Source organism: Schistocerca americana, chromosome 3, assembly GCF_021461395.2.
Source record: "Schistocerca americana isolate TAMUIC-IGC-003095 chromosome 3, iqSchAmer2.1, whole genome shotgun sequence".
Lineage (NCBI taxonomy): Eukaryota > Metazoa > Arthropoda > Insecta > Orthoptera > Acrididae > Schistocerca > Schistocerca americana.
This window is the reverse complement of record NC_060121.1, coordinates 648,166,079-648,181,303: the sequence shown is the minus strand read 5'-3', so window position 1 is coordinate 648,181,303 and position 15,225 is coordinate 648,166,079. Positions and strand designations below refer to the sequence as shown.

General features: G+C 42.7%; 1 protein-coding gene across 1 annotated transcript in view; it reads left to right on the top strand.

Annotated features, from left to right (window-relative positions):
* LOC124606271 (rho GTPase-activating protein 6) overlaps positions 1-15,225 on the top strand; it is a 1,145,472-nt gene that overhangs the window by 892,024 nt on the left and 238,223 nt on the right. The window contains exon 5 of the mRNA XM_047138251.1: positions 14,603-14,719. Within this exon, the coding sequence (XP_046994207.1) occupies positions 14,603-14,719 (117 nt within the window). The remainder of the gene's footprint in view (positions 1-14,602; positions 14,720-15,225) is intronic.

Sequence of the window (15,225 nt, the reverse complement as noted above, 5' to 3'; positions counted from 1 at the left end):
TGTACAAGCAATGATCACACGCACGGCACAGCAGCCACACCAGGAACCGCGGCGTTGGCCGTCGAATGGCGCTAGCTGCGCAGCATTTGTGCACCGCCGCTGTCAGTGTCAGCCAGTTTGCCGTGGCATACGGAGCTCCATCGCAGTCTTTAACACTGGTAGCATGCCGCGACAGCGTGGACGTGAACCGTATGTGCAGTTGACGGACTTTGAGCGAGGGCGTATAGTGGGCATGCGGGAGGCCGGGTGGACGTACCGCCGAATTGCTCAACACGTGGGGCGTGAGGTCTCCACAGTACATCGATGTTGTCGCCAGTGGTCGGCGGAAGGTGCACGTGCCCGTCGACCTGGGACCGGACCGCAGCGACGCACGGATGCACGCCAAGACCGTAGGATCCTACGCAGTGCCGTAGGGGACCGCACCGCCACTTCCCAGCAAATTAGGGACACTGTTGCTCCTGGGGTATCGGCGAGGACCATTAGCAACCGTCTCCATGAAGCTGGGCTACGGTCCCGCACACCGTTAGGCCGTCTTCCGCTCACGCCCCAACATCGTGCAGCCCGCCTCCAGTGGTGTCGCGACAGGCGTGAATGGAGGGACGAATGGAGACGTGTCGTCTTCAGCGATGAGAGTAGCTTCTGCCTTGGTGCCAATGATGGTCGTATGCGTGTTTGGCGCCGTGCAGGTGAGCGCCACAATCAGGACTGCATACGACCGAGGCACACAGGGCCAACACCCGGCATCATGGTGTGGGGAGCGATCTCCTACACTGGCCGTACACCACTGGTGATCGTCGAGGGGACACTGAATAGTGCACGGTACATCCAAACCGTCATCGAACCCATCGTTCTACCATTCCTAGACCGGCAAGGGAACTTGCTGTTCCAACAGGACAATGCACGTCCGCATGTATCCCGTGCCACCCAACGTGCTCTAGAAGGTGTAAGTCAACTACCCTGGCCAGCAAGATCTCCGGATCTGTCCCCCATTGAGCATGTTTGGGACTGCATGAAGCGTCGTCTCATGCGGTCTGCACGTCCAGCACGAACGCTGGTCCAACTGAGGCGCCAGGTGGAAATGGCATGGCAAGCCGTTCCACAGGACTACATCCAGCATCTCTACGATCGTCTCCATGGGAGAATAGCAGCCTGCATTGCTGCGAAAGGTGGATATACACTGTACTAGTGCCGACATTGTGCATGCTCTGTTGCCTGTGTCTATGTGCCTGTGGTACTGTCAGTGTGATCATGTGATGTATCTGACCCCAGGAATGTGTCAGTAAAGTTTCCCCTCCCTGGGACAATGAATTCACGGTGTTCTTATTTCAATTTCCAGGAGTGTAGTTCGGAGTCAGAATGAGATTTTCACTCTGCAGCGGAGTGTGCGCTCATCTGAAACTTCCTGGCAGATTAAAACTGTGTGCCGGACCGAGACTCGAACTCGGGACGTTTGCCTTTCGCGAAAGGTCCCGAGTTCGAGTCTCTGTCCGACACACAGTTTTAATCTGCCAGGAAGTTTCATAGTCCGGAGTATTTGCGCGCAGTCAGTTACGCTGCCTCCAGACAAGCACACAGTTTCTAACTGTAATACTTGTCTTCTCCTGTTAGACTTTCAACTTAAGATCATACCTCTTAATGGCAGCATTTTAAAATGTTTAAGATGATAAATTTTTTGTTCCTCCTAGAATCCGTTAGCTAGGCAACCGGCAACTGGTAAAGAGTTGCCCAGATAGAGGTTTAGTAATACAGATTAAAGTACAACAAAGGTCGTTAAGTCTAAGGAGCGCCAACCCTTTTGTCCTTAAGGGATGTCCGCAAAACAGAATGCTCTCCATATTATATAGTAGTAGGACAGACGTTCCTTAAATAACGCCGAAGGCGTTAATATGGATGTTTTGAGCACTTGTGTACGTGTAATAGGAAACCTGGAGGGTTTCCAGCTATCCTAGTATATTTAAACTTGATACGTGTTTACGCTGTGAGTCGCAAGTAAGCCTGGGAAAACCAGATATTTACTTTTTTTTCATAAGGTGGCCGCTTCATTTCGATTTCGGTGGTGCATTTAGTAGGCGTATCATACGTAACAAGTCTACTCTGCGCTATAAGAGTGATCGTGACACAGCACTTTATACAGTCGTTCCTGCTAAGAAGCCATCAAGTTTATACGGCGTCCAAATGAGAAAGTCGTCATTTCATTTTCCATTTCAGATTTGACACAAATATTTTAAACAGGTGTACGAGGAAAACCGAAAGTTCGCAGGATCGAATCCCGCCTTTAGCGTAGGCTTCATCTTTCAGTTAAGTAAAGACTCGCGAGAAACAGCACGCGGTTCGGATTCCGCGTTGAATAGGGGTCCCTTATCACCCTTAGGATTACTGGGGTAGATTAGTGAGACGCAAGTCGCCGTCGTGGCATCCACTTGAAAAACTTGCAACAGGATGTTGAGTCACATAGAGTTATTATTATTATCTATGAACGAAAGAAATTAAATAATAAATTAGGACAGATTAAATTAAAATGACAATGCATTGTCGCTCTGGTTAAGTGATGTAAGATTACTAGTGATCACTGCATACATCAGTATTACGTTTTCATAATATGAAGGCAAAGCGAATGGTACGAATTTTTAACAAACACCTACTGTCAACAAATGAGACCATTGTATATTAAATTTAGTGAATTTGACAATGGCAACATCAGATTACAAGATCGTACGTTGACCTGTATGTCAGGAGATTCGTGTGGCTTGCCACAGATGGCAGATAATCCTGTTTTATAAAATCGGAAGGCGTCAGACCACACGTCCTAGATGAGATTTTGATGTCCAACGCTTTGTTATTCGCAGATAGTTTCACCAACATTCGTCAAATCTCAACAGATATTAATGGGAGAAAAATGTGAGTCTCAAATAAGCCACGCCTATTCCGTCACGAATCCTCTCAGCCATCTCAACCAGACTCTTTTCAAAGAGAAATAGACTTGCCAACTTCACTGACATGAGAAATTTCCCCATTCCCTGCTCACGTAGTTGTGCAGTAACTTCATTTTATTCCTCTCCTATCGCTCCTCATTCCTTCCAAATGTATTGGTGGGATATTTTCCATAGTAGATGGTTCAAATGGCTCTAAGCACTATGAGACTTAACATCTGAGGTCATCAGTCCCCTAGACTTAGAACTACTTAAACCTAACCAACCTAAGGACATCACACACATCCATGCCCAAGGCAGGATTCGAACCTGCGACCGTAGCAAGCAGCAGCGCGGTTCCAAATGAAGCGCCTGGAACCGCTCGACCACAGCGGCCGGCTTTTCCATAGTAGAGAGTTAATCATTACGCACGCTGAGCATTCATTATATAGACCTGAATTCCTCACAAATGACTGTTGCCTTGTTTGGCAGTCGCATTAAGTGACTTCAACAGAAATACACGTAAAAACTATCTGAAGTCATAACTCGGTGATGGTATTGTACTTCCGGATTTTAGTTTGGAGGCTAGTTTGAGGCAACTCTCCACGCTATTCGATTGTGTGCAAACCTTTTCATCTCTTCGTAACTAGTGCAACGTACACGGACTGATCATCCTCACTGTTGTCAAACTTTGGTTTTCCTCTGCAGCTTTAACCCCCCTCCCCAGACATAGGCACACATCATTTTATTACTAAATTAACTTTTACGTAGTGCCTCAAGTTGTGCCCTGGAGCTCTTTTTTTCACTACAATTCTACTCAACACCTCTTTATTGACAATTCGTTTTTCTTCCCTAATAACCAGCATTCTTTTCTAACACCACATTTCGAAATCCCGATGATGATACATCCTTCAGTAAAGATCCAACACACTTGCGGCTGATAGATGTTTTTAACTTACTGATACATATTTTTAAGACCTTATTAGACATGATTATTACTGCAAAGCATGGTTGTACAACCAGTGCGGCGAAAAACTGTTTCAGTTCTGTAATAAAGAAACCTTTCAAAAGTTTATAATTTTGCGGTATTAGACGAAAATTATATTTTAAAATGCCTGAAGAAATTCATGGCACACGTAGAGCTGTAGATGTTTTTTGTATGATTTTGCGCAGAAGTTCTTATTTTAGTAGTGATATAATTATTGTTCTACACATATATTGTTGTACACTTAAGTCCGATGACATGTTTTTCCACATTATGCTAGACTGCACAGCTATATTTCTTCATCCATTAGTGTACCCTATGTAAGTAGGCTGTTTAGGTTTTTATATTGGTAGCCCACGTAGCGCTCTGTATGAAAATCACTGGCTGTGCTGTGTGCAGTCTGTGGCTGGTTTGCATTGTTGTTGGCTATTGTAGTGTTGGGCAGCTGGATGTTAACAGCGCGTAGGGTTGCGCAGTTGGGAGGTGAGCCGCCAGCAGTGGTGGATGTGGGGAAGTGAGATGGCGGATTTTTGAGAGCGGATGATCTGGACGTGTGTCCATCAGAAACAGTACATTTGTAAGAATGGATGTCATGAACTGCTGTATATATTATGACTTTCGAACACTAGTAAAGTAAATACATTGTTTGTTCTCTATCAAAATCTTTCATTTGCTAAATTTGCCTATCAGTAGTTAGTGCCTTCAGTAGTTTGAATCTTTTATTTAGCTGGCAGTAGTGGTGCTCGCCGCATTGCAGTAGTTCGAGTAACGAAGATTTTTGTGAGGTAAGTGATTTGTGAAAGGTATAGGTTAATGTTAGTCAGGGCCATTCTTTTGTAGGGATTATTGAAAGTGAGATTGCGTTGCGCTAAAAAATATTGTGTGTCAGTTTAAGCTCAGTCATGTATAATTTTTCTAAGGGGACGTTTCACCTACATCCGTCTGAACCTGCTTATTGCACACTGCTGACCACCGTAAATGCAACACCAACAAAGACAGGAGGTAGCACAACAAAATTTATTTTGTAGATAACATGTTGACCAAGTATCAAATGATTACGTTTACAGACGTCTGTGACATGTGGTTCCTGCCAGAATCAGTAGCCAGAGTAGCCGCCATTGTTGGAGATCACCGCTGCCACACGTCTCGGCATTGAGTCAAAGAGACGTTGGATGTGTTCCTGGGGTACAGCGGCCCAAGCAGCTTCCACACGTTGCCAAAGATCATCTGGTGTGGCAGCTGGGGATGTAATCTGGGTCACTCGTTGAGCAACCATGGACCACATGTTTTCTATCGGCGAAAGATCCGGAGAGCGAGCCGGCCAGGGAAGCACTTCAATCTGGTTATTTACGAAGAACCTTTGGACAATGCGTGCCACGTGTGGTCGCGCATTATCCTGTTGAAATATGGCTGTGACCGAGCCCTGAAGGTAAGGAAGGACAACTGGCTCCAGCACCTCGGATATGTAGCGCCGGCTATTTAAAGTACCGGCAATGCGTACTAGAGGCGTGCGAGAGTAATATCCAATACCGCCCCATACCATAATACCCGGTGCAAGACCAGTGTGGCGGTGCATAATGCAGCTGTCCAGCATCCTCTCTCCACGGTGTCTCCACACTCGAATCCGACCATCGTGGTGCTGCAGACAGAAGCGTGCCTCGTCAGTAAAGACAACGTCATTCCATTCTGCCGTCCACATCCGTCTGTCATCACACCATTGGCGACGGAGACGTCTGTGGTTCTGCGTCAATGGTAGACGAAGCAATGGACGTCTTGCGGACAGGCCACTCTGCTGTAAACGGCGTCGAATGGTACGCGCAGACACTGGATGATGCGTTACAGACGCAATGTGCTGTGCTATGGTTCGGGATGTCACTGAGCGATCCGTTACTGCCATGCGCACAATTTGCCTATCAGCACGTGCAGTGGTGCACCGAGGTGAATGCGATCGACCACATCGGTCCGTCGTACCCTCCTGCATCCAACGGTCACATATCCGCATTACAGTTGTTTGGTTTCGTCCAACACGACTAGCGATTTCTCTGTATGATGATCCACAATCTCGGTAAGCCACTATCCTTCCTCTGTCGAACTCGGATACTTGATCAAACGATGCTCGCTGTTGTCTACGAGGCATAACTGATCGTCTTGGGAAACAACCACAAGGTAAACTCACGTGCCGAACGTACACTCGTCGAAATCGCCAAGCCTTAAATGGCGCTATGGGGTGGCGCCACAGGCGCGCGTGATGTGCGTCTGCGCTGAAATTCTAATCAGTTGGATATCTCATCGCTGCAAACCCATGGTGTAAATTTCACTTGATTCGGATGCTTCATCCAGGGTGTTGCATTTACGGTGGCCAGCAGTGTATTTATCACAATCGAAATGTCTTTATGTTGTCTTGGTTCTAACTTACTTTAAGTGGCCAACACTAGACAATGTTGTCACACACACGCGCACACGCACACACACACACACACACACACACACACACACACACACACACACACACACACACGATGTTAAAGGACATTTTGGTAGCAACGACATATTTTAAAATGGTAAACTCTACCCAAAACTTTATTCTTAAAGATTCGTCAATGGGCACTTTACATTATTTACTTGCAGATTAAGTGCATTTAACATGCTTTAGCTTTAACTTCCGTGCTGGGTGGATTAACGAAGCTTTCCTGCGAAACCCTTCAAAAATAGATTTAAAAGGTCCGAATTGTTTCAGTGTTCGATAATAAGACCTGCATTAGCAATTTTTCCACAGATAAAGTACAACAACCTCAAAGATTAATCCATATAACATTAATTTTAGCAAGCGCATTACAATAGCAGATAAACAATACTCTAGATGGTCCTTAATATCTCTACGACCCAGTCACGTATAAATTTACGCAAAATATGGTAAGGGTCACAACATAATATTGGAAGTGTTTACATGCTTAAATAAGCATTCACATTTATCTGATCAGCAACATGATGAATGAAAATACTGCTGACAGATGGTAAAACTTCGTTTTAGTTTACCATACTATCAGTTCCCCGGCTTACAGCCGCCTCTTCAGTGATGTTTTTAATAATCATGACCTTTCTCTAGATTAACAGGTAAAAAATTTAAAGACAACGACCAGTTACACTTAAGGTGTAAATGGGTCAACTAAAATAATACGACTAATCTGTATATCTGGTGAACGCACTCAGTTAGTTTGTCTAGATTGATTCATTTTGTCTCTACCAACTTGAGATGATGACCGACACATGGTAAATATAGGAAGCAATTTAATACAGTTATGAAATTGATGTACATAACTTGGAAATTACTATAGTATGTAACACATATCGGCAGACCGACCTATACCCTGAAAATAAGTTCCTCCAAAAACTTCCCGTTTGTCTGGATGCTCCGCTGAAGGCGTCACTGGAAAGCTTCCATTACAAGCATTGACAGATCCTGCAGAATGACGATTATTTCGTCAGTCGTCAGCGAACGATTGGCAAAGACCCTCTGAGGGAAACAACCCGGAGCTGTTACATCTGAGGAACGGGATATATGGGCCCCGCAACGAACTTGTGACGTCACACTAGTCGCCTCGAAACCAACGATTATACGTGCCTTGCAACGGTTTTGTGACGTCATACTACTTGGCTTGTCCGCCATACTTCGCGAAAGCTCGTCTCCGTGCAACGCCCACGGGAAATCAACATTTAATTGAAAAGGTACCCACTGAAGGTCTTAATTTTGTCGTGTGCTGTCGAAAACGTGCATACATTTAAACACACAGTAAAGAATTATTAAACTCATCTGCAATAGTTACTCGCTCCCCGCCAGAGACGGCTGCTGGCACTCTTAAGACCTGCAGCTTTACGTCCTGTGACGTACGCGTCACGACCCGTTTTTCTCGCTGACCGCGAGTCACCACGCCCGACATACATCGCGAACGCTCTACTACGTCCGCGACCATACTGAGACCAGTATGGCAGTGGGCAGATGCCCAGCAAAGTTCTTAATTTTGTGCTACGTTGTCGAGAGTATGAATCTATTTAAATGCGCAGCTACAAAGTGTTAAAGTGGTCTCAAATAATATCTCCCCCCCCCCCCCCCCCCCCACCTTTCACTGGAGATGGTCGCTGCGACTCGTTAGACCTGTAATGTCACGGGCTGTGACATATACCTCAGGATCCGTACATGAAACAATTTAGAAACCTTTCTCGGTATAGCGTGCTGTGTGAGCCATTGCATCCTCCTGCTGAAACCGAATTTTACTCAGCAACCTCTTGCCTGCAATTCCGCGTGACATTCTGCTACATCTTGGAGCAGCAGTCAGCAATCACAGCTGCTCCTTCTTCGAGGTGATCCTCGAAAAAATAGGGACCAGTAACCCCAAGCATAACAACTGCACAGCATACAACAACTTCTGGACTCGTATGATGCATTATATGTAAATTTCTTAGGTTTTCCTTAGACAAACACCGAAAATATTGCTTATTAACAAATCCAGTCACGGAAATGTTTTCTTCTCAGTCAATCATTCCAAGAATGTCAGTGAAGTTGGCAGGTCTATTTTGTCCCTCGACTCGTGTACCGCTTGCATTTTATGAAGATGAAACTTCAAATCAACCAGTAAGAGGCCCAACAAACGTAGCGACAGTCGTAATGTTGCAGAGCTGAACGTCCGAGGCTGTGTTCGAATGATACGCCACTCGTTCCAGGTTCTCGCATGTTCAAAGAGTTTTTCCCTGGCTTGGCATCCGTTGGTATAAAACACTACCAGTAGCCCTTCAGTGTCTCAACCCCGTAAGGAAACGGTGCCAAATCGTGATCATTACCAGGCAGTTGTCATCCCCACTGAGCATGCGTGACAGAACCAGTTCGGAATAAGGTTTCCACAAGCGTAATTTGTCTGCACAGAACGCCGCTCCATGACATACTACTTGCCTGGTTCCCTGCTATTCAGCGATGTATGCTTGTGCAGTGTTCAACGCGCTTTGGTCAGGGTTGCCAACTGCAGATGGTGGATACAATATGCCCCCACTTTCCATATTTATATGTAACCGTCTTGTAATCAGTTGAGCCGGCCGTGGTGGCCATGCGGTTAAAGGCGCTACAGTCTGGAACCGCGCGGCCGCTACGGTCGCAGGTTCGAATCCTGCCTCGGGCATGGATGTGTGTGATGTCCTTAGGTTAGTTAGGTTTAAGTAGTTCTAAGTTCTAGGGGACTGATGACCTTAGCAGCTAAGTCCCATAGTGCTCAGAGCCATTTGAACCATTTTTTTTCTTGTGATCACTTGTGTTTTTCTGTGTATATTTGTTAATGATGAAATATCTACGTATTTAATCAACGGCTAAATTTTCTTAGCACCTCAACAACAGAATCAAACTTCACAGACCTCCACTGCCTTCTGGAGGAATATATTTAATTAAAGCATTTACTCAACAAAAGCGAGGAGTAATTCGTAAATTATTTAGCTACATGCCACAGACATTATTGCTAAGTGCATTATCTCCCTAATGGTATTTATTGTTTATAACAGAAATGAACTTGTATTTGAGCAATCACTTTTCCCCCTTGTACATGGTTCAGAGTACGGCTTTGTATTCAGTGCAAAACATAAAGCAAGAAACTGAGACGCCTCATAAAGACAAGAAAAACTAAAAATGCTTCCCATAAGCGACGTGTTCTACAAATTTTCCCATTATCTGGATACGAGGATTACTGTTAGGTGCATAATATGTACCAGTGTTCCAGGTCTAAAAGCTTGCAGAAAACTAGTATCTTAGATGAGGATCCCTGTGGTCATATTAACATTTACTGTTTGTTCCTACTGCTGGCTTAGTATTCGTATGGAGCTGAGACAGATCTCCTCCTTCCACCTCCTTCCGTCCCCTGCCCATAATCCACGATGCCTCGGGCAGTATTAAGAATAATGTGTTTAGTAGAATGTAATCGTAAGTGTACTATAGTCCTGTTCCTTATGTTTCAGAGCTTATGACTATGTTGTTTTTAAAGAATTTTGACTTTTCGGAACTCATTACTAATCAGATACAATCTTAAATTTCAAATATTGTCAAGCTATGTTATCTGGAGAAATAGTTGTTTATTAATATTTTGATTAATTTTTAGATGTGAGGATGACCGTTAAATGTGATCTAAACTAGTTACCATGTGTGACTATTTGGAACTGAGACTGTTACCATAAAGATTTATTAAAAAATTATACAGCTGCGGCATCTCTCGAGACAATATGTCACTTATTATTAAAACAGCAGGTATTACATCAGTGGTGTCCAAGGAGGAATGGTCAGTATTGAGATATTAGGGAGTGTAAAATATTTTGACTTCGTTTTACAAAAAAGAGGTGGTCATAAAGTTGTGTTTTGGTTAAGAATTCGCAATTATATTTACAAGAAATGGCTGTTGCATTGTTTTTCTTGACAAATAGCTACTTCAATTTCGTAACATTTTGACGTTTCAGTAAATTCCGCTCCGACTGTCTTCTTTCAGGAAATGCCTTCTTATCATTGTTCCTGTCTCTGCTTCGGCTCTAAGGATAATAATATATTATAAAATCTGTAATCATTTTAGGCCTTTAGTAAAAGCTTTTAAACTAGCAATCCTCATTTGCAGCAGAACGTCTTTTTCCTAATATTACACAAATAATGGTATTTCCTGTTTTTCTTTTTCCAAACACAAATAGTTTCTTCCACTTTCAAAACCAGAAAATTCAGAACCGTGACTAATAGAAGTAAGACAAGGCTGGAAACTGTCACTCGCATGAATAACTTCAGTGGAAATGGTCGAGAAATGCTGCCTTTTGAAATCCCAACTCTGCGTGCTGTTCTAAAATATAGGCTTCCACGAAGAGAGCAGAGTGGTGAGAATGTCAGGAATTACCCTGTAGCCACTCTTGCAAAGTAAATTTATCCAAAAGTGCTTGAAAAGTGGCAGCTAGCAAATAGTTGTTTTGTGGTGCTAATTTTAAGTTCTAGATTCACAGTCCTGAAGAACTTAGAAGAAAACTTGGAAAAGACCAAAACATATCACTTACCACAGGAAAAATGGAATTGAAAGAGGCTCGCTCCCATAGCAACGTTGGAGAAGTTCCTTGACGTCCTCAACTGCAGGTGTGAGGTTAAGCTATGTTCAGAATTTGCGGGTCCATGTCAGATGATGCTAACTGTAAACATCTCTTGCTCTTGTTGTAAGGTCGTGAAGATCCCTGTCAAAGAACTGGTGTTTATTAAAGGTCAAAGAGAGGAAGTTAGATCTGTTGGACTGCATCAGATTTGGTTACCAGATATATCTAAGTACAGAAGACGAATTACAAAGCGGAAGAGGCAAGAAAATGAATTAAGAAGAATTTCTGAATATAAGCAGAAAATGAAGGAAGAGTTAACATTACAATGAAATGAAATCCTTTTCGCCGAAAAAAGTTTCAGAGGCAACTGATGTTAAAAATGAAGATTGCCGGCCGAAGTGGCCGTACGGTTAAAGGCGCTGCAGTCTGGAACCGCAAGACCGCTACGGTCGCAGGTTCGAATCCTGCCTCGGGCATGGATGTGTGTGATGTCCTTAGGTTAGTTAGGTTTAACTAGTTCTAAGTTCTAGGGGACTAATGACCTCAGCAGTTGAGTCCCATAGTGCTCAGAGCCATTTGAACCATTTTTTGAAAAATGAAGATTATGAAGACCTTCGCAGATATCGTGTGATGACTCTGATGTACCCTCTACTTGAAGTACAAGTTAGTGTAATACTTTACACTTGTGCACTGTTGCATTGCAAAAATTAGGTATGGCGTCAGCCTACGTGCTACGACCGCTGTTACAACAGCTACATAGTGGATGCTGGATTAATTACTGAAGGAGACAGGAGACTCACAGTTGATCACTATAAAGTAAAAAGGGCTCCAGTGAAAATCATGAATCACTTGAAGCATTTCATGATCGATGTAGGATAGGAAAGATTGAATGCATCTTCTTTGATGGACGTCAAGATTCCACTAAAGATCTTTTACAAGCAGGTAACTAAAGTAATCAGTTTCCAAATACTGTGAAAGAAGAGCATTATACTGTCCGCAGTCAGGCCGGTGGACGGTATCTTTGTCATTTTACTCCAGAGAAAGACTTTAAAAAAGGATATCCGCTGCAGTTATTGTTAACCATCCTGTGGATTTTTTGAAGAAAAGCAGCACTGGTAAAAGTATGCAGACTAATGGTGATGACTGAACGAATTTTAACACGGGTTGGGAGGGAGGAGTCATGCATTGAGTTGGAACAATGCTGAATCGTAAACTCATCTGGTTGGTTTATGCTCTTCGTACTAATGAGTATCTTTGAGCCACTTGATCAAACATTTGGATAGGAAAACTTTGTCTAACAGCAATTGGAGTGCTAAGTTTGGCAACATCCTTGGCAGTGTAACAGAATTTGAAATTAATCCCTCATTTCTCAGAATTTTCTTTACAGAGCCTCTGTTTCAACGAGTGAAACTGTTGTCAAAGATCTCTCTACATATCAGTCTTATGGTTACAGAATAATTCATGCTATAAAGACAGGCCCACTTCCAACTGATACGGCAGTATTAGAAACTGGTCATGTAAGCCACTCTCGATGATTAACAAACGCAAATACGATTTGAAAATATGGCCTTAAAAGCAACAACTTTATGACGTTTCAACTGCTTTCGGAATACATTGTTGCCGTTTATATCCCTGCTGGTTTACAATGAATTCTAAATTCTTTTGGGTGGAAGGACCCCTCGACATTCTTTATCAACTGAAGCTCCTAAAATCCCAGAAGAAGGCAGAGGCAGATACTGTTTTGCCAATAATCAAACATTCATCATGGTTCACGTTTAGCGAAATGTGCTTCAGATACTTTTATGCACGGAAGATCATGAAGAAAGGAAAACAGAGATCCAGAAGATAACTGAATTGAAAAATGAAGATGATGATATACGAGGAGGCTTATCTGTTCGCCCTAGAGACAGCTGTAGTAAATCCATATACGACATCACTTTTGTAACTGATAGACAGGTGAGAAACAGTATATGAACCTTCACTAACTTGTAAACTCAAAACATCAGAAATAAGGAAGTTTGTCCGATAGCCAGTGCAAGTTAAAAAGTAGTCATGTCATGGACAGTAAACACAGAGATGTGTAGAACAAGGAACAGAGGCTTCTGGCAAAGTGTGTACTCCTGAGGAACCAGAAGGGTACGTTAGAGGCTACAAAGCAGGCAGAAGAATGATTTCTAGGAACGAATCGAAGCAAGATCTGATGAATATTGTTGATTGAAGCTTTTTACGTTTTTTACTATGTGTTTTCAGTGATTGATAAGAGAGACGGAATATAAAGAAAATTATTTGACTTCATTAAACCATTTTTTGAGAAAATTTTGCTTTAGTTGACATTAATTTATGTCCTTTTGTTGGAAATTTACATAAACATTATAGCCAAGCGCAAATTTGCTGAGATAAATGTTCATCAATAAAGAAAAACCTTTTAAATTAGGATATTACACATCAAAACGCACATTTTTGGATCCCCTCAGTCACAAAAATCACGAATTTTTGTTTTTTATCTCTAAAATGACACTCCCTATTCAGATATATGACAGGAACAATCATCTGAAGTAAAAAGATCTTGTAAGAATGGGCTCTAAAAGGCTATCTTAAGGGCTATGAGCACTTCTTCAATGGAAGAGACGTGATTCACAATACTGAAGATGTTCAGTAAAAGAGATGTATTTTACGGTTGCAAAGATGAACAAGTGCTCATAGTTCTTAAGGTAAGCGCTTTTAGAGCCCATATATATATATATATATATATATATATATATATATATATATATATATATATATATATGGTTTTAGGGCGCAAAACTGCTACGGTCATTAGCGCCCAATTTTTCTTGTTTTGATCCTTACTACCACTTCTCTAGATATGTAAGGCAAAGAGTTTGCAGTAGAAAATTTTTTTTTTCACATTATTGAAGAGGGAGAAGTGCACATAGCTCTTAAGGTTTGCATTTTAGAGTCCATATTTACTTCTAATGATTGTTCCCTTCATATCCCTGGATACTCGCCATTTCTCGTGGGACACACTGTATAACTAAGGCAGCAATAGCCTTCCTGAAAGTATAGCTTCCAGCTACTTTTGTCATATAACTTTCAGTCTGCTTAAGCAAAACAGTATACAGTATTACGTTAACATGTTACTGTCGTAAAAGTGCACAGCTTGAGTTTCTAAGGGGGGGGGGGTTGCTCTTTTGTGTTGAATTTGCATTTTATTTTATTGCGTACGTCATTAGATTCTGTGCACATTCCTAAACGGTGTCGCTCAGGACAGGATCTGTAGAACGCAACGAATGACTGACAAAGCATCTCACAAAATACCATTGTGTTGGAAAGTATAAGTGTCACTAACTTAAATTTTTCGGCAGCTGTTTAAAATCTTGTATTACCTCTGCATTGTGATGTGTGGTACGCAATTATGTCATTAGTACTTTGCGTCAAATGGCAAGTGAAAATTAAAAAAACTGATCTTTCTTCTGAAGTAACTGTTTGAATTATCTACCAGATTAATAAGTTAAATAATAGCGATTTGAATATTGCCTCACCCTTACTGAGTGTAGAGTAGTGTGATGAGCGGCGTGCAGAGTGGTATCTCAGTAACGGGACACAGGGTGATCTGTTGCAGACACGGTGGCGGCGCCGTCGCACAAGCCCAAGAGGCGTGCCTACCTGCTCAAGCGGAAGGCGCTCACTACCGGCTTCTTCGACACTGGCCGCGCCAAGGACGCCGACAAGGACAAGGGTAAGCGCCGGGCCCACAAACACCAGTCTCCGCAATAACAATTACTTGTTGATTAAGGTTTAATGACAGTGGCAAAATTGTGATGTTCGTCTACCAACGTTACATGCCGTCAACAACAACTACTGTGCGTTCGGGACTACAGATGTAGATAACATTGGAAGTTCGAAATAAAGTTGGCAGAACTGCTTCTTTATAGATTTGCGATTTTTTTAAGTCGTTCTGCTCTCGCATGCCATTTAACAATGTGAATAGTTAATGAAAGTTTAGCGTTTAGATTTTCAGTTTGTTTTTAAAACAACGCTTCTTTCAAGTTTGGAGCGAATTTTCCTTGTTGATCCTGTGTTTCTACAAGCTGATAAATACACGGAAATAGTGCAGAAAGCAATTGCTGAAAATTTCTGGGAAACAGCTGTACGTCATCGTAGTGCAGTTCGTCTACCAACTGAGAAATTTCGAGAGGCAGGATCAGTGTTAGATGCCGAACGATTTGGAAGACCACATAAACT